This window comes from Thamnophis sirtalis, unplaced genomic scaffold (genome assembly GCF_051295495.1).
Source record: "Thamnophis sirtalis isolate CommonGarterSnake01/CBP01778 unplaced genomic scaffold, rThaSir2_p1.2 scaffold_11, whole genome shotgun sequence".
In the NCBI taxonomy this organism is placed as follows: domain Eukaryota; kingdom Metazoa; phylum Chordata; class Lepidosauria; order Squamata; family Natricidae; genus Thamnophis; species Thamnophis sirtalis.
In genome coordinates this window covers 62,282,764-62,301,965 of record NW_028261391.1, presented here as the reverse complement: position 1 = coordinate 62,301,965, position 19,202 = coordinate 62,282,764, and the positions used below count along the sequence as shown (strand labels likewise).

General features: G+C 40.6%; 1 protein-coding gene across 1 annotated transcript in view; it reads right to left on the bottom strand.

Moving 5' to 3' along the window:
• HTRA1 (HtrA serine peptidase 1) overlaps positions 1-18,423 on the bottom strand; it is a 48,761-nt gene extending 30,338 nt beyond the window's left edge. Inside the window, exon 1 of the mRNA XM_087725930.1 lies at positions 17,775-18,423. Within this exon, the coding sequence (XP_087582056.1) occupies positions 17,775-18,243 (469 nt within the window). The 5' untranslated portion in view covers positions 18,244-18,423. The remainder of the gene's footprint in view (positions 1-17,774) is intronic.
• Positions 18,424-19,202: the final 779 nt, after the last annotated feature.

Sequence of the window (19,202 nt, the reverse complement as noted above, 5' to 3'; positions counted from 1 at the left end):
TCAAATCTCACCGGCTCAAGGTTGACTCAGCCTTCCATCCTTCCGAGGTGGGTGAAATGAGGACCCAGACTGTGGGGGCAATATGCTGACTCTGTAAACTGCTTAGAGAGGGCTGAAAGCCCTATGAAGCGGTATATAAGTCTAACTGCTATTGCTATTGCCATATATTTCCTATTTACCATTTCCTTATTTAGGTTTATATTAGATACAGCTATATTTTGGGCCTCTTATACAAGATGGTCAACAAATGTTAATTGCCAGTATCTTGAATTCCAAATAATTATTACAGATTCCCTCCATCATGATCGCAAATCAAATGAAAAAGTAGTATCATGAACTATGACAATTTAGCCTGAATATGTCAGCATTTAATAGTTTCCAATAACAAAATGAGCAATGATTTAATTGCATTCATTCTAAACACAATTTTATCATAAATATAAGGGCGCAAGAGAGACTTAAACTGATACATGTACCGAGAAAACAACTTATGTAAACAGGAAAAATCCCTTGCATAGGATTACATGCATGTATCAATATGGGGAGGGGGTGGCCCTACTAATAGCATTAAAGAGAAAGGCTGACAAAGAAGCTTGGCAGAAACTGATCATGGCAGCAAGAGCAAATGACTCAGCAACCTTCTGGAGATTAGTTGCAGCATGTGTTACAATTGCTTGAAAAGTTGTTCAGTTTTTATTGTTGCTATTTTATCTTTGGGGCTACTTAATGTGTTTCTCTTTTGTTCTCCTTATTTAAATAGCTTTTTTTAACCTGGTGAGCAGGGTACTTTTCTGATTTGTGGTATACATTATAACGAAGCTTCCCTTTTTGTGGTTTTGAATAACTCTCAAAGTATTCCAGAGAGATTTTACTCTCTTAATTTCTCATGCAACTTCCTTTTTGCCAATTCCCTTATTTTTAGAGAAGTTCCCTCTTTCGAAATCTAATGGCTTGAATTACTCGTGACTCGTCAAAACAGCGATCGTCAAAATAGCGCCGACAACAACGTGACGTCATTAGCACGCCCACAACTTCACGTCGATATAAGCGCGTCGCCGAAACCGCGATGAAGGAAAAGTAGAAAGAAAGAAATTCCCCAAGAGCAGCATCCAGGAATGTGAATATATCTGAAAGTATCTCACCCATTTCACCTTCTCTCTAGCAAAGCAACTTTTTTGTATTCAGAGTTTTGTAGCTATAGTCATTGGATCAGCTGGAGCTAAGGGTTGAATGCTTAGAATATAAATCTACATAAAACAACATGCAGAATACTATTGAAAATTAAAAGCCTGATATATTTTGAAATACAAATTAAGCCTACGCTGAGAGCAGGGCAAAAGAAATGGAAAAGGAAATCAGGCGACTCTGATCCGATGGATCTCTTTTTCTGCTAAGCATTTCTTTCCCATTTAACTTGTCCTTTGTTCTGCCCCTATTAAGTGTTGTGATGTTTCTGATTTGTACATAAGACTCCCTCCACGCCTTAAAGATTTAGCTACCGGCGTTTTAAACATGTGCACGCGATTGTGTCGGGGCGCACATGTCGGCGCACTGTCGCATAACGATTAGCGGATAAGACCGCATGGATTTGACCCCCGCGGTTCTGTTGGTGTGGAAAAGGCTTTCACGCATTTATCGGTGAACCTGAATTGCTTGCTATTTTTAATTAATATATATGTATTTATTTTTGTATAAATCAGGTGAATAATTATCTAGTCCTTCAGTCAGTTCAACAATACTCATGCTGTGTTTTGTCTAGATGAGGACTGTGAAGCCCCCAGCCCGCATCACATGTTGGCCATGCCCATGCCCGGTTTAGTGGGGGGGAATCCCGATACATCATGTGAGATCGCCATGACGATGTGAGTTTGACACCCCTGGTCTAGATTGTTAGCTAGAGTGAAATCTCTGTTCTAGACCACCACTATTTATGACATTTAGAAATATCACCTATTCTTCGTTGCCAGAACATGAATTGCTATAATTAATGTAAAGAAAATTAAGTTACTCATTACTCCCTCACTTTAGAAGTCTGTTTTTTTAAAATTTCTATATTTACCTATGTTTTTCTGGATTCTAGCTGTTACAACTAAAGAGGAAACTTTATAATTGCTATAGTACATTAATCATTTGATTATAAAGATATGGCAATTTTCTCGCATCCATAATTAAAAAGTTCTGAAGCTGAATAAAACAAACCATTCTATTTTGGATTAATACGTTGAGGATTAGATTGCTGCCTCTTTTCTTTTCTGCTGCTTGTTTTTAAAATATATTGTTCTGCATTATATTTTGCAAGAAAGGGCACCATACACTGATTTTAAAAATTCAAAAAGTGCAATGTTCTAAAAGTGTTCTTTTTAAAATGTTTCTAATCATTCTGATGTTCTCTTTTCACTTCAGTATTTCTTACCCATCTGATCTTCTCTTATGACTTGTTTCACGTCATATGAAAAAAAAAACATACTTTTCTTCCCATTCTACAATTCCACTTAAGACATTTTAATGGATGAGCTAGTAGAATCTGAATAAGAAATTCAGAGTTTCTAGTCTCATTTCCGGCTAGACTAGTTCTTTTAAATATTTATTTTTTACAAAATAGACGATGAAGTCATAATGTTGGTTCCATAAATTCTCATACAGGAATAGCTTGGTTTTAAACAGGAAACCATCTCCTTGCTAAATTGTAACCACAGTCCATGATGTATGAAACAGCCAACTATCTTCATGATTATACAGACACAAACTGCTTTAGTGAGAAATATTGTAGGTTATTTCTAGGTGATGATGTGAAATATCACATTATTAACTAGAAATAAGCTATTTCTCACTAAGAAAGGGAGTCTAGATAGGTGTAGGCAAAACTGTATAGTTCTAGAAGCCATTCTCAGTGGAAGGTAACCACATGTTTTCCAACTTCCCTCAAAGTGCTAATGATAAAGCTGCCAGAAAGTTGCATTAGAAGTAGAAGTATTTTCAAAACATTTACTGATCTTCAGAATCAACTAAGAATAAAGCTTTCTAATGAGACAGCAAGAAAAATAAATCCGATAAGTCTAGAGCATGGCTGTCAAAAGTCCTGGTCCACGGGAAAATACATCATGCGCTGGCCACACTCATAGCCGGTTTACCGAAGGGGGGAAAAGTCCCGATACACCATGTGACACTGCCGTAACATGAGTTTGACACCCCTGTTCTAGAGTCAAAACAGAGGTGGGTTCCTACCAGTTCGCACCTATTCGGTAGAACCGGTTCGTCAAATCTACCGAACCGGTTAGAAGAGGTTCCACCAGTGGACCCGGAAAGCAGGCCACACCTACAAAAGAGGTTTCAAACATTTTTTGAAACCCACCACTGGTCCTTGGATATGATTATTCTACACTATCATGCTCATATTTATAAAACTCAGTGCCTCTGTGAAAGGTAAGGATGACTACCGCGTTTGTGGTGCAATCAGAACAGTGCGTGTGTTGAAGTTGTTTTAACGCAAACCAAAGATGCCTTTCAAAAAACAAGTTTACATCATATTCTTATGCATGCCAGTGCTGTGTATGAGGTAATTTAAGGTGGTTCTGACAAGTGTCGTTGGCATCTTCATATCCAGTCACATAGGCGGCAAGCCACTCCCATCCGGTCACATGGGCAGCAAGCCACTCCCACAAAGGAGGCCACACCCACAAAGTTCGAACAATTTTTGAAACCCACCACTGAGTCAAAAGATTAAATAACCTAGGGTTGACATGTATTTATTGCATAATGAAAAATGGGATTTACAGCAAATAACTTTGAAACCAAACATGTCTCTGAGACTTTATTCAGAAGCTTATTATGAAACATATAGTCTTCATAAATCATGGTGATAAGCATATTCAAAGATATGCTTAAATAATATGCATACTTTAACAGAGATGTGAAAATGTGAGGATTTGTGGGGGGGGGGGATTTTGTGCATCGAAAATTTTTGCGTGCACTGAATGGCAGTAATGCCAGCAGCAGCCCACCAATGATTTGTACCTATCAATTAAAATGAACACATAATCAGTCCAAACTGATTTGTAAGTGTCTGGATAATATAAAACATGGTAATAAAGTAACAAATCCCTTAAATATTATAACAAAATGGTGATTTATTGTTTTGGCATTTATTTACATTTTGGGGGGCTTTATTTAAATTTTTGACATTTATCTCTTAGAAAACAGGATGCAACCATTTCAATTCAGTAAGTGGGCATTTGATAAGCCTTAATAGACAGCACATTAGACATTCTTGTTGTGTGAATACAAAGAACCAGTTGTCTGTAGGGATTTTCAATGAATAAAAAGGCTGCTGTTCTAACTACCTCAAATATTAATTTTTTTCCTTCCATTCAATCATGTCTTGGAGACTGCCTGGACAAGTCCCTGAAATTTACTTGGCAAAGTTTTTCAGAAGTGGTTTTCCTAGAATTGAAAGAAAGTCACTAATCCAAGTTTTCCCAGCTGGCTAAGTGGGGGACGGGACAAGAACCCACAATGTCTTAATCACTATGCAAACTGATTTGCAAAACGCTACAAATGTAATGGCAAAGGAAATTCTTATAAATTAAATATAAATTAAACTTTGTTAATTGTAGAAAGTCAAATGTCAAAACAATAGTTCCTAGCAAACTAAATTTAAATAATTTATTGCTTTAAACAGAAGTTTTCAAACTGTGGGTTGAAACCACCCACAATTTAGGAGGCAATGCAATTATTTAAAAGAAGTTCGGTACTGGACAAGCAGAATGACAGCTTTGGTCAAACCTTAATCCAAGCACCAGTCTTCACTTTGCCTGCACAAATATCAGTGCAAAACTACAGCATGCAAAATCAAAAGAATTTACAATACTTCAATATAAATGTAAGTTTCAATATAAGTTGAAAATGTAATTTATAACATATAAATTGCATATTTACTTTTTGCACAATCCTAATTCTCCCCCACCCCAAAACCATTATTTTTGGTCACTTGACACATTTGTCACATTACACAAATTCATTTATTATCCGTAGTATCATCACAATACTACAAAGTTTGGTAATTCCTGGTGCAAACCATCATTTCCCCAAAATTTGGCCACACATTAGTGACAAGCACATTTGAAGTTTATTTCTAGCTCTCATGATTTTATCCCTATACTGCCATTATGACCCTTTTGGGGGTGGGGGGGATCAATCACTCTGTGTAACATTAGTTACATGTGTTATTAAATTTAACTTTTTAAAATTCTCTGTCTGATCAAAGAATACTGATCCACCTGCCCCCAAGACTTTGTGAATGGATAAAAAGCAAAGCGTTTAGCAACTTAATGTACTTCGGTAATTATAGCAATAGCAATAGCAGTTAGACTTATATACTGCTTCATAGGGCTTTCAGCCCTCTCTAAGCAGTTTACAGAGTCAGCATATTGCCCCCAACAACAATCCGGGTCCTCATTTTACCCACCTCGGAAGGATGGAAGGCTGAGTCAACCTTGAGCTGGTGAGATTTGAACCGCTGAACTGCAGTCAGCTGAAGTAGCCTGCAGTGCTGCATTTAACCACTGCGCCACCTCGGCTCTATTGTTAACTCTATTATTCTGATAACAATTGATGTATGTTATCACAGATGTGTTTAAGAGCTTATTTGCATTTTGTTGCTGAGGCAAATTGATTTTTCAATAAGCCAAACGCCTATTCAAGCTCCTCTCCTGTTTAAGTGGCTGTCTTCAACTGTCTTCAATCCGCATTTTATGGAAGAGAATCTAGTCTTGCTTTCTAACGTCATTCCCATATATAATTTATGTGCCGCAATTTGCCCTCTAAAATATTTTAGCTATCATTAGCAACCAGCTCATCATTAATTAAGTGCAGAGTTTCAAATGCACCCAAAGAAGAGAGGGGAAAGGAGGAACAGTAGTGTAATTCTCTTTGTGGCTCATCACTGAGGATCTGTCTTAATAACCTCTCTCAAGGGTGGAAGGAAGGGAAGCAAAGAAAAATCAGTTTTCATCTGGCTCCCATGGTCTATTTAGTGCAGCTATTTAAGTTAACCCTAGGAAACATCTTAAGAAATTGTTCCAGGATGTTCATCATGTTTATTTGATTTTATCTTCATAGGAACAACTGCAAGTTCCATTCAAAATATTATTTATTTTATTTAAAAAAAACAAGCAGATTATGATTGCCCCAAATTTGTTGCCCTCCCCAGGCTCCTATAAAGCCTCTGGAGCCCGGGGAGGGCAAAAAAAGCATGCAAAAAATGGGGGGAGCTCCTGTAATGCGTGCATGCGTGCTGGGGGAGGTGGTTATGCATTGCATTATGGGTGTAGCATGCTCACGCACGACCCCTCTGCGCTCCCCCCGTTTATGGCACGCAAGCCAAAAGGTTCGCCATCGCTGGGATAGACTGTATATGCAACTAGAATACATTAATTTGACTAAAAATTGTATGTTAATATACTGAGATTATTGTTACTTATAGCAATAGCAATAGCAGCTAGACTTATATACCGCTTCATAGGGCTTTCAGCCCTCTCTAAGCGGTTTACAGAGTCAGCATATCGCCCCCACAGTCTGGGTCCTCATTTTACCCACCTCGGAAGGATGGAAGGCTGAGTCAACCCTGAGCCGGTGAGATTTGAACAGCCGAACTGCAGAACTGCAGTCAGCTGAAGTAGCCTGCAGTGCTGCATTTAACCACTGCACCACCTCGGCTTTTATCCTTGGCACTTATCCTACCATTCTATGTTTTAAGAGGAATAAAAACGTTTATGCTAGAATCTATCCTTGAACTATTTCAAATTTAAAAGCATACAGTAATTTACCTGCCACTCGAATAAAAAATAAGGGGCAATTCAGGAAACCACTATAGATGAAAAGAGATTTTAACTCAGCTAAGAGACTCCATTTCTTGTAGTGGTTAAGTAGATTGGGAGACTGGGAGTTCTAGTCCTGCCTTAGGTGCAAAGCCAGCTGTGTGACAGGCCAATGTCTCTCAACCCAAGGAAGCAGTGGTGAAATTCATTTTTTTTTTACTATTTTTTACAGTTCTGTGGGAGTTGCTTGGTGGGCATGGCAGGGGAAGGATACTGCAAAATCTCCATTCCCACCCCACTCCAGGAGAAGGATAATGCAAACTCCCCATTCCCTACCTACTCCAGGGAAAGGATACTGCAAAATCTCCATTCCCTCCTCACTCCAGGGAAAGGATACTGCAAAATCTCCATTCCCTCCCCACTCCAGGAGAAGAATAATGCAAAATCCCCATTCCCTCCCCATTCCAGGAGAAGGATAATGCAAAATCTCCATTCCCACCCCCCTCCAGGAGAAGGATCATGCAAAGTCCCCATTCCCTCCCCAATCCAGGGGAAGGATACTCCAAAATCTCCATTCCCACCCCATTCCAGGAGAAGGATAATGCAAAATCCCCTTTCCCTCCCCACTCCAGGGGAAGGATACTGCAAAATCTCCATTCCCACCCCACTCTGTGGCCAGCCAGAGGTGGTATTTGTTGATTCTCCGAACTACTCAAAATTTTCGCTACTGGTTCTCCAGAACCTATCAGAGCCTGCTGAATTTCACCACTGCAAGGAAAGATATAATGGCAAGAAAACTGCAGGGATTTTTCCTGGCAATCTTCAAGAATCAGACATGATAAAAGACAAAAAGCATTAAAAGAAATATGTATAAAAATGGAAACAAGATAAGAAAAACGCATACCAGCAAAAAGAGATTAAAAGTCAAAAAGGCTGACCGGAAGCTGACGTAGTGGTGACACGATAGTCAATCTCGGGGCTCCGAGACTGCCACCGAAATTCCAGCTGGAGGACGGTCCAACTGGACCTAAACCATCCCAAAGAGACGGTGATAGGAAGGGGCATATCCTGCTGATCCCAGAGACACCTGCAAAGTCTCTGGTGATCCAGGAATAGCCCTTTTGCCAGTGGCTCGGAAGCAGCCATTAGAAACTGCTGACAGCTTTGGAAGTGAAAGTGTAGGAAAGAGCGCATCGTTCATGGTGAGATTTTTACCTTTTTTCTGATTTATGAGAATATCCTAAATGAAGAGAACTAATTTAAGATAAAGACTGATGAGAGAGAGTAAGAGGCGAACATAAGGCTACAGTGAAAGTGAAAGTTTTCCCCCTCCTTTTTATTGTTGGAAGACTGACTGGACTTTCTAATCACCGCAATGTTAAATGAAGCGGGCTTTTTTCTTTTTCTTGCCTTTTACTTTTTGGACTGTTTGATAACTAAGTTCTATTGTTCCACTTTTCGGAAGGAGCCTTTTTTTATATACAGCGTTTCTCATTTGGCTTTTTTTTTTAAAAAAAATTATTTTCTCTTAATAAGCCAGAGAACGTAATACAGAGAGGGAAAGCTTTGGATAACTAACACTGCCACCTAGACGCTTTGAAACTTTGTTTCTATTTTTTGTCTGATTGAATGTTTGGAAAAGGTTGCTCTCTAAGGTTACTGGCTCAGCCTTGACTGATAAAAGAAGAGTTGTTTACACAGGTGCTCACTCTGAAATTTTCAGTCCTTGAAATTCTGCCTGGAGAGAATAGATAACAACTGTAAGAGAAAGCCTGGAGTGATCTTGAAAGGCTTTCATTTTATAAAAGTTTCGAATTTATTTTTCTTTTGTTTAGAGAGCTTTAACCTTACAAGAAACCTTGAAACTATTTCTTTTTCTTTTACCTTTTTTTCTTTTCTTTTTTTAGCCTTTGATCAGCTTATGGTCACTCTGGATTACAATTGATTTTTATACCAAGTGGATTATAATATAGAAAAATTTGAAGATGAGTAAAAGAATAATAACCATCGGCTCTGCAACAACACCCTCTTCCTCACCAGCAGGAGGACAAAGAGCAATACAGACAATGTTACAACAGGAAAAAGAAAAGGGAGAGAAGGCAGTTACCTTAGAGATGATTATGCAAGGAATTCAGAATTTGAAAGTAAAAACAGACACCATCAAAAAGAGAACAGAAAACATGGGAAATTGTTCACTTTCCAATCAAAGGAGCAAAATAGTGCAGATTTTTTTTTCAAAGAAAAGTGTGCAAACTCAATCAGGAAATCCAGGAATTGGATAACTGGGTCAAACATTTATTTCAGAAATATCACCATATTCAACTTCATCAAGTAATTTGCATCATAGATGGGAAGGATAAGAGGAAAAGAAAATCAGCAATTGAAGAATTTGAAAAACATTGAAAACTGTACAGCTAATAGAAATCAGCTTTTAAAAGTTGTAGTTGTAGTTGTAGTTGAGTTTATTTATAGGCCGCCCTTTTCCCTGAGGGGACTCAGGGCGGCTAACAACTTGTATGGGAGGGGGAAACATACAATAACATATAGACACAATGTATAATTAAAATCGAGCAACATTCATTCAACATTCGGGTGGGGGCGGATTATATCTTTACCCCCAGGCCTGACGGGATAGCCATATACTTTAAGAAAAGGCAGGATTTCTATCAACAATCCTATTGTCTGCTTTCTATCTATCTATCCATCCATCCATCCATCCATCCATCCATCCATCCATCCATCTATCATCTATCTATTATTATTATTATTATTATTATTATTATTATTATTATTATTATTATTATTATTATTATTGTACAATTGTATCACAGCGGCCAGTTGTTTCGCCGGATTTGGCATTGGTTACTAGTCGGGCCCCACCCAGGGGCCTAGGACGTCGTAACGTATTTTCGTAATATGCGTGCAGATCCAAGCAGTGCGGCTTTTTGCATTTGACTGATGGTGATTTTGTCAATTTTTAACTGTTTTAAATGTAATTCCAGTGCTTTTGGAATAGCACCCAGTGCGCCAATTACCACTGGAATTACCACTGCTGGTTTGTGCCATAGTCGTTGAATTTCGATTTTTAAGTCCTGGTATCTTGCGATTTTTTCATGTTCCTTCTCGGCGACCCTGCTATCACCTGGTATTGCGATGTCTATGATTGTGACCTTATTTTTCTCAACCAGTGTGATGTCTGGTGTATTATGCGCCAGTATTTTGTCGGTTTGTATACGGAAATCCCACAAGATCTTGACCATCTGATTTTCGGTGACTTTTTCAGGCTGATGTTCCCACCAGTTTGTTGCTGTTTTAATATTATAATTTTTTATATTATTATTATTATTATTATTATTATTATTATTATTATTATTATTATTATTATTATTATTATTATATAATAATATAATAATATAATAATATAATAATATAATAATATAATAATATAATAATATAATAATATAATAATATAATAATATAATAATATAATAATATAATAATATAATAATATAATAATAATAATAATAATAATTATTATTATTATTATTATTTATTTCTCAGATGTTCAAGGGAAATTTCTAAACAATACTGACTTTTAAACATCATCTTCATTTTCTGTTTCATTAATAGCATAAACATTTAAGTCCAAATTCATAACTTAATTTACATAGTTGCAGCAGCCCTGCGGTTCTCACTCCAATATGCAAAAAAAGACCCAAAAATATTAAAGCTTTTTTTTCTGCCTCCTTGCTGATATCGTCAAATATATATTTTCTAAAAAAATTTAAATACATGTATCTCAAATATTTAGCTAATAAGAAATCCCAATGGTCTGTGGGAAGTTAGCTGAAGAAGACAGTGTTTACGTAAAACTCATTCTTGATGAGTGGTTTAATTGGGGGATGTTTTTCCTGATGCCTGGTGATTTGTTGGAAAAGAGGCAGAACAAAGCCAAAGAGGAAATACAAGGGGTTAGAGTTTTCGGCAAATAAAAATTCTGTGTATTTTGTGGGGACCACATACCTGCAGGAGTACATTTTGTAATATTATTAGCAATGTCAACTTCCAGTGGGGCCTTATGATTGAGTGATGCTCTCTAATGGTGTGGAGAAACACCATAGCTGGAAAATGCTGGCTAGAAAGGCAGATTCTCCTAGGCGCTCCTTGGAGTATCCAAGCATGGGTTAACTTCAGCTTGCTTGCCCAAGGACTTAGTTCAAAGTTTGTGTAGCCACACCTCCTGCTCTCCTCAGAGGCTCAGTTTAAAAAACCCAGGCGCCCTAAAAGGACGTGTTTGGGGAGTTCCAGCCCTTGAGCATCAGGTTGGACTCTCAAAGTCAGTGAAGTGTAGCCTTTATTATTGTTGTGCATAGTTAGGTAGATTCTCTTAGCTCCTTTGTTGTGTTTTTCCAATCTGTCAAAGTGTGGATTCTCTCCCTTTGCCTTCTGACGCGTGAAACAGGCTGCCTGGAGCGTGGCTGGCTTTCGCGCTGCCGCGATTACAGCAACACCATGGGAGGCTTGCTAGCAGCTGCTGGCGAGCTTTGGGGACAGGAAGACAGTCAAGGACCCCCAAAAAGCTGTCGGAGGACTTGTAGATAGTGCATCCGGACAGGGTCGTTCTCCGACTGGACCTGGCGTTTGTGCCAAAAGTCAACAGTGTCTTCTACAGGATGCAAGAGGTGATTCTTCCTGACTTTTGTCCGCGACCCAGACATCCAAGGGAGCACATATGGCATAAGCTTGATGTTCGCTGGGCTGTGCGCATATACAAGAAAAGAACTTTCGCAGGCTGGAATCATTCTTTGTGTCTTTTCAGCCCGTTTCCATGGGCAGGAAGGTCTCATCTTCCACGATAGGACACTGGAAACAGGCCTGTATTAAGATAGCTTACGAGCAACAGGCCAGACCGGTTCCTCCGCGCATTAGAGCACTCTCCATGAGGAGTGTTGCGATCTCGGCCTTGTGGGTCACGCAAGCGCCCATTGAGGAGATATGCAGGGCTGCGACATGGTTGTCACCATCTCCTTTTGTGAAGAACTACAGGCTGCATGCCTTTGCATCTGTGGAGGCTTCCTTCGGAAGAAGAGTCTTACAACGGGTCATTGCCCCTCCCATGGGCCTGGACACTTCTTCTCACCCTGGGTCTACATAGCTTGGGTATGTCCCATGCTTGGACACTCCAAGCAGCGCCTAGGAAAATGACCTTTGGATTACCGGAATGGTCGTTTTCTAGGTGCCGCGGGAATGTCCAACCCCAGCCGGGGGTCGCGTGCGGGTGCGTGTGTTACCATCTTGGAGGACATAGATCATTCATATATTTCTTCCTTTTGGGACTTATTCTTCGTTTTGTAAACTGAGCCTCTGAGGAGAGCAGGAGGTGTGGCTACACAAACTTTGAACTCAGTCCTTGGGCAGCAAGCTGAAGTTAACTCATGCTTGGACACTCCTGCAGCGCCTAGAGAATGACCATTCAGGTAAGCCAACGGTCATTCTGGCAAGTGCAATGAAGGGCAATAAAATGAGGCCTCCAGAAACAAGAAAATCAGTAGTGGATGACAGGATCTACCATTGGTCAGCCATGGAAGGTGTGCTGAACAAGCAGAACATGCTGGATAAAGCAGAACAAGAAGAAGACTGTTTATTGTGGAATGCAATTCCTGAACAAACAGGGATTCTTTCATTATCGTCTTTGTAAAAAAAAAAAAAGCTCTGGGAAGTAGATTAACTGTAAATTTCTATACATCATCATTAAATTGAATAGGGTTAAGGTTGGTGTTAAGATGAATGAGTATTAAGAAATCAGTGAGCATTAAGAAATTATTAACTCTGACTATCCAGACAATTTTGTAGCTAAACAGGATGAGAATCCAGGTTTCTTTTGGCTGGTGCCAAAGTGTTTCTTGCTGCCATTTCTCAGAATCTTTTACAAAGAATCAGAATTTTTTTTAAAATTAAAGTTGCATTTCCAACTGTCTTGTGACAAAATGTATCATGCTAAATGGATTACATTTTGATAAAACAATGATAGCATTGCTAAAAAAATGATCCACATACCTGTAATAGCTATGTAACAAACCCTAAATCTGCTGTTGAAATCAGGATTACATTTTCCTTTAATGTGTGATAAATTGCTAGTCAAGGACGTTAAGTAATAAACAAATGTGTGTGTGTGTGTGTGTGTGTGTGTGTGTGTGTGTGTTATATTTGTGCTGATAAATAAATAAAGGGAGACTAGTATAGACAAATACAACACAAATGTAACAAAGGCAACAGTAAAAATATTGGCTTTCTGTCTGGATGGTGATGAGCCGATAGACAGAGAAAGGAAGCAGTATGCCTCCTCCCATATTTGGGCATACCAGCAGTTTTGACACTAAATACATACCTATTTCCCTGGCTCAGCTGATAAAGGAGGAGAACCTTGTGGCTTGGTGGTTAACCCAGCTGTCTAATATGTAATACAGCACAGGTTCAAATCCCAGTAAGGGTATGGCTAGCTGATAAGAGCTAAATAGCTTGAAATAGATCTATACTAGTCTCCCTTTATTTATTTATCAGCACAAATACAACAAAATGTAACAAAGGCAACAGTAAAAATATTGGCTTTCTGTCTGGATGGTCTCTTGTGATGAGCCGATAGACAGAGAAAGGAAGCAGTATGCCTCCTCCCATATTTGGGCATACCAGGAGTTGTGACACAATATATATAAAATATAAAATATTGGGTTTCTGCCTGGATGGTCTCTTGTGACGAGCCGAAGGACAGAGAATGGAAGTAGTGATTTCCTCCCATATTTGGGCATACCGGGGGTTGTAAAAAATCATTCTCATATATATATATATATATATATATATATATATACACACACACACACACATACACATACACATATTAGATTTTTTACAACCCCTGGTAAGCCCCAATTATGGGAGGAAGTTAACTGCTTCCATCATCTGTCAATCGGCTCATCACAAGAGTCCATCACGACAGAAACCCAATATTTTTAATGTTGCCTTTGTTATATTTGTGTTTTTTTTTTTAAATTTGTTAAAAAAAATAAAACAAATTAAAACACACACACACACACATATATATTATAATATAATACAATACTAAAGCTACACTAGTGTAAGTGGGAGTCACATAAACATATATGCACAGTTCAATTCTAGACTGAAATGATTAAAGTCTAGAATTTGAGACATACATTTTTCAAGTCTATAAAAAGAAGATTGCATATATTACTGGATAGTCTAAGAATGTATATGAAATCAGGTTTCAACTATACAGGAAAGAGTTGTGTAAACAAGCCAACTTGGACCCTACCAATTACCGATAAAACAGGGAGAATGGGACGGTTTGAAATGCAAGGATCACATATGAACTTTCTCCCTGTTAACAGTTTTCCATTCGAAGCTATATTACTTTATTATTATTATTTCTCCTTCATGTGATTTATATAAGCAAAATGGAGGCATCAAAAAGACTGTAAAATTATATTTTCAATGGAAAAATGTAGGAAAGGAACAGGGTTTTACTTCCACTCCAATCTGCCAACCGTATCTACTGTGACCCTGTGCTTATAAATGTCCATAGGACTGAATCCATTAGCTTGATCCAGCTTTAAAAAAATCCTCTGTGGTTGGGATTTATAGGTTAATGTTAACTGGATTGTGGCAGGTAAAAGCAGGTAAAAACTAGTAAGGGCAAAACTCTTGTTTTTTTCAGTCATGGTCTCATCAAAGAAAATATTTATCTCTAGGAAATTTTTTGTAAGAGCCAAACCAGATGTTGTAAACAAAAGTCTTCCAACTGTTTTATGAAAAGCAAGCACAGGTCCCTGCAAATATAAACAAAGGAGTAATAACTGCTTAACCCTCTCCTTCCAATTGCCAATTGTTTTCTTAAAATGCCCACCCATTCACTTTTCCATCCCTAGAAAAAAGGCACGTGATTTCATGATTTCCCTAGGCAAACAGAAAAATGACTCATATGTAGTTAGGAAATTAAATACATGAAAAGGGTTAAGCAGCTATTTGGCTGCCAATGGTTATAGTTATCCTCCAAGGTTGTTTTAAATCTTTAAAAACTTGATATGTATGATCATCATGGATTCTTAACCTACGATGACTTTTGAGCCATGCAAAATAGAACATAAAACTGAACGAGGGGTGTAATTTTACACATACTTTCCAGGAGGTAAGACCCAGAGAACACATCTGGACTTCTCAGTAGATATTTGTTTATTTATTTAGCTTATTCTTCCATTAAAAGGAATCCTGAAATAGCCTACAGCATTAGAAAATAAATCAACCTCAGTAAAAACATTATAAAACATACCGGTTATTTATAAACTCATTCTGAGTTTTAAAAAACCCTGATTTGGGCTAAACGCAACACTTATAGATAGATACATATTATAAAGTATGTATAAATTATATAGCACTGTACTAATATACTCTTATTTACTTGGATTTGTTATACCACTCACTTCCATTACGGCTATTCTATTAGTTCAAAACATGTATTAAAAACACTAGTAAAAGTCACATCTGCTTGGACCAAAATAACGTTCTCCAACATGCAAAAAAAGAAAGTTCAACAGGGACAATAGAATCTATTCTATTTATTTCAAAATGAAGAAATCAAACAAATATATTTCCCTTCACACTCCCTTGGATCAAAAGCCAGACATTTACCTAGCACAGTGTTTCTCAACCTTGGCGACTTTAAGTCCTGTGGACTTCAACTCCCAGAATTCCCCAGCCAGCAGAGCAGGGAATTCTGGGACTTGAAGTCCACAGGACTTAAAGTCACCAAGGTTGAGAAACACTGCTCTATAACAAGGGTCCTCAAACATGGCCACTTTAAGACTTGTGGACTCCAGCTCCCAGAATTCCCCAGTCAGCAATTGCGGCCTGGGGAATTCTGGGAGTTGAAGTCCACAGGACTTAAAGTCACCAAGGTTGAGAAACACTGCTCTATAACAAGGGTCCTCAAACATGGCCACTTTAAGACTTGTGGACTCCAGCTCCCAGAATTCCCCAGCCAGCAATTGCGGCCTGGGGAATTCTGGGAGTTGAAGTCCACAGGACTTAAAGTCACCAAGGTTGAGAAACACTGACCTAGCATATAAACTAGTTTAAAGTTGGTCCAACTTTTCTATTCTGACCTAACGAAACTGAATCTTCTCTGAGCTGTGATGTTTCTTTCACTGTCCTTTCACTATTATACCTTATCTAGCTTGTTGTCTTCTTTCCTTGGAACATACATTTTTTTATTCGTACAGATGTCCTCCATCTGTCTGTTCCTTCCATGACCCAAGCCAAGGTCCATTCAACATTCCTCAGCTATGTTGCATCCCCAAATATGTACTTTTTCTTTCCTTTCTAGAAGGTCATGGACACAACTATTATTGATCCATTGGAAACCAGGAGTGTAAATTCTCCTGGGCACCACAAAGTACTCATTTTGTCATCATTTAAAAATGCCAGATAACATTTATCTTAGCACCCCCCTAGGAAATGAGGCGTTCACGCCCAGCTCGAATCTTTCCCCTTCCCTTCTTCAGTCAAGAAGAAAGAAGTTAAATTAAGTTTAGCTAAATGCCCCCACTAGGAAGGAGAGAAGGAGAGAAGAAGGGAGGGAAGGAAGGAGGGAATGCAGGAGAGAAGGAAGGGGGGAAGGAAGGAGGAAAGGAAGGAGGAAAGGAAGGAGGGAAAGAAGGAGGGAAGTAAGGAGGGAAAGAGGGAAGGAGAGAAGAAAGGAGGGAGGGAAAGGGAAAGGAGGGAGGGAAGGAAGGAGGAAAGGAAGGAGAGAAGGAGAGAAGAAAGGAGGGAAGGAAGGAGGGAAGGAAGGAGAGAAGGAGAGAAGAAAGGAGGGAAGGAAGGAGGGAATGCAGGAGAGAAGGAAGGGGGGAAGGAAGGAGGAAAGGAAGGAGGGAAGGAAGGAGAGAAGGAGAGAAGAAAGGAGGGAAGGAAGGAGGGAAAGAAGGAGGGAAGGAAGGAGGGAAAGAGGGAAGGAGAGAAGAAAGGAGGGAGGGAAGGGGGAAGGAGGGAGGGAAGGGGGAAGGAGGGAGGGAAGGAAGGAGGAAAGGAAGGAGAGGAGAGAAGAAAGGAGGGAAGGAAGGAGGGAAGGAAGGAGAGAAGGAGAGAAGAAGGGAGGGAAGGAAGGAGGGAATGCAGGAGAGAAGGAAGGGGGAAGTAAGGAGGAAAGGAAGGAGGGAAGGAGAGAAGGAGAGAAGAAAGGAGGGAGGGAAGGGGGAAGGAGGGAGGGAAGGAAGGAGGAAAGGAAGGCGAGAAGGAGAGAAGAAAGGAGGAAAGGAAGGAGGAAAAGAAGGAGAGAAGGAAGGAGGGAAAGAGGGAAGGAGAGAAGAAAGGAGGGAGGGAAGGGGGAAGGAGGGAGGGAAGGAAGGATGGAAGGAAGGAGAGAAGGAGGGAAGGAAGAAGAAGTAGGAATGTAAGATAAGATGGGTTTATGGGATGGTAAGAAAGCAATTTCAAGTATATTGTCAACTGTAGGGGGGAACATTGTTACAAATACATATTATTAATAACAGTTATGAGATCATATAATGGTGAATGTATATATGAGAAATAAAAAAGTTAAAAAAATAAATAAAGTTTATAAATTAAGTTAGCATCGTAATTAAGTTAGCATTTTAGACTACCCCCACCCACCCCCAAAAAAGCGACTAAGAGAGAAGGGTACAGATGTAACTCAGCGCCAGACATCGCGCAGGGTGGGATTTGGGGCAAGGGGGGGGGGAGGCAATTTGCTTTAACTACCCAGCGCATCTTCAGATGCGTTGCGCTCCAATATCCCCCACATTGTGATCCACAATATTTATGGGTGTTGAAGCCCAACGCATTTCGAGACCCGACGAAGGCGCGAGGAATTCGCAGGGCAAAGCCGAACGATGCGCGCCCGCCTCCCTCGCCCCGCCGGCCTCTCACCCTGACCGCAGGCGCCCCTCTGGATGGCGATGACGGGCGGCTGCTGCTGGCTTTCCGAGCGCTGGCTAGCGGTCCGCAGCTGGCACAGGTTGCCGTAGCTCCTTCCATCGCTGCCACACACCGGCTCGTTCCCGGCACACACGCAGTGGCCGCCTTTGGCTCGCCTGCGCACCGTAGCCGAAGCCGCCACTCCGGGGGCCCCGGGCGACAGCACACACAACAGCCCTTCGGCACACGACGGCTCTCCGAACGGGGAGCCTCCGCAGGGCTCGCCCTCTTGCGCGGCGCACACGGGGCAGCAGCCGCAGGAATCGAAGGTCTGCCTGCTTCCCGCGCACTCGGCGGGCACCTCCGGGCACCGCGCGCGGTCGCAGCGCTCAGGGCAAATCCGCCCGAAGGCTTGAGCCCAGCCGCCCGGGAGCAGGAGCAAGAAGAGGCTGGGCGCCAAAGGCCACAGAAGGGCTTTCATCTTTTTCTTGCTTCCCAAGAAGGCGCGGAAAGTCCAGCGAGGGAAACACGCGCAACGGGTCGGGCCCGAAGTCGGGGAGGGAAGGAGGGTTCCCGGCGCGGGGAGAGCCGGGAATTGGAAACCTCGCCTGGCCAAAACGCGGAGGACAACTGAGGAGGGAAGCGCTGCTTTAAATGGAGCCGGCGCCGCCGGAGAAGTTGGACGAGCGCATGGTTTTTGAGGAGCCGCCTGGGAGGAGACTTGGCGCCGTTATGCAAAGCCGGCGAAGGGAAGGAAATCTGCTTGGCGCGCCAATTGGGGAATGCAAACTGCAACAAGCTCGCGGAACTCCCCTCCCTCCCTTTTCAGCCTTTTTTAAAAGTATTTTTTTATTAATATTGAAAAGCCTGGTTGTCATTTATATCAGGTGAACATACTTCCCATAAGAGGTTTTTAAAATACATTTTTTTGTAATTGTTTATACCTAGCGGAGCAGGCGGTATTATGGGCGTTCCCTTAACTCTAAGGTGACCAGATTTTCAGATTGGAAAAGAGGGACACCCTTGACCAGGGGGGGGGGGGGCTTGATTTAAAAAAAAAATTTTTGTCAAAAGGTCACCCCAGGACACTGAAACCAGCATAAATACGAATCTGTTGCCAAACAAAATTTGGATCACGTGACCATGAGGATGCTGCAACGGTCGCTAAGTGTGAAAAATGATCGCAACGGTCGCTAAGTGTGAAAAATGGTCTCAACGGTCGCTAAGTGTGAAAAATGGTCATCAGTCACTTTTTTCAATGCCATTGTAACTTTGGTCACTAAATGTTTTCCCCCTCCTCGAGACTCCTCACTTCTTCCTTCATTCCTCTTGCTTATCTACCTTCACCTTATCTGTCTTCTGCTCTTTCCCTCTCTTCCTTCCTTCCTCCCTCCTTCCATCCTCTTCTTTCCTCACTCACTCCCTTCCTCCTTTTTTCTC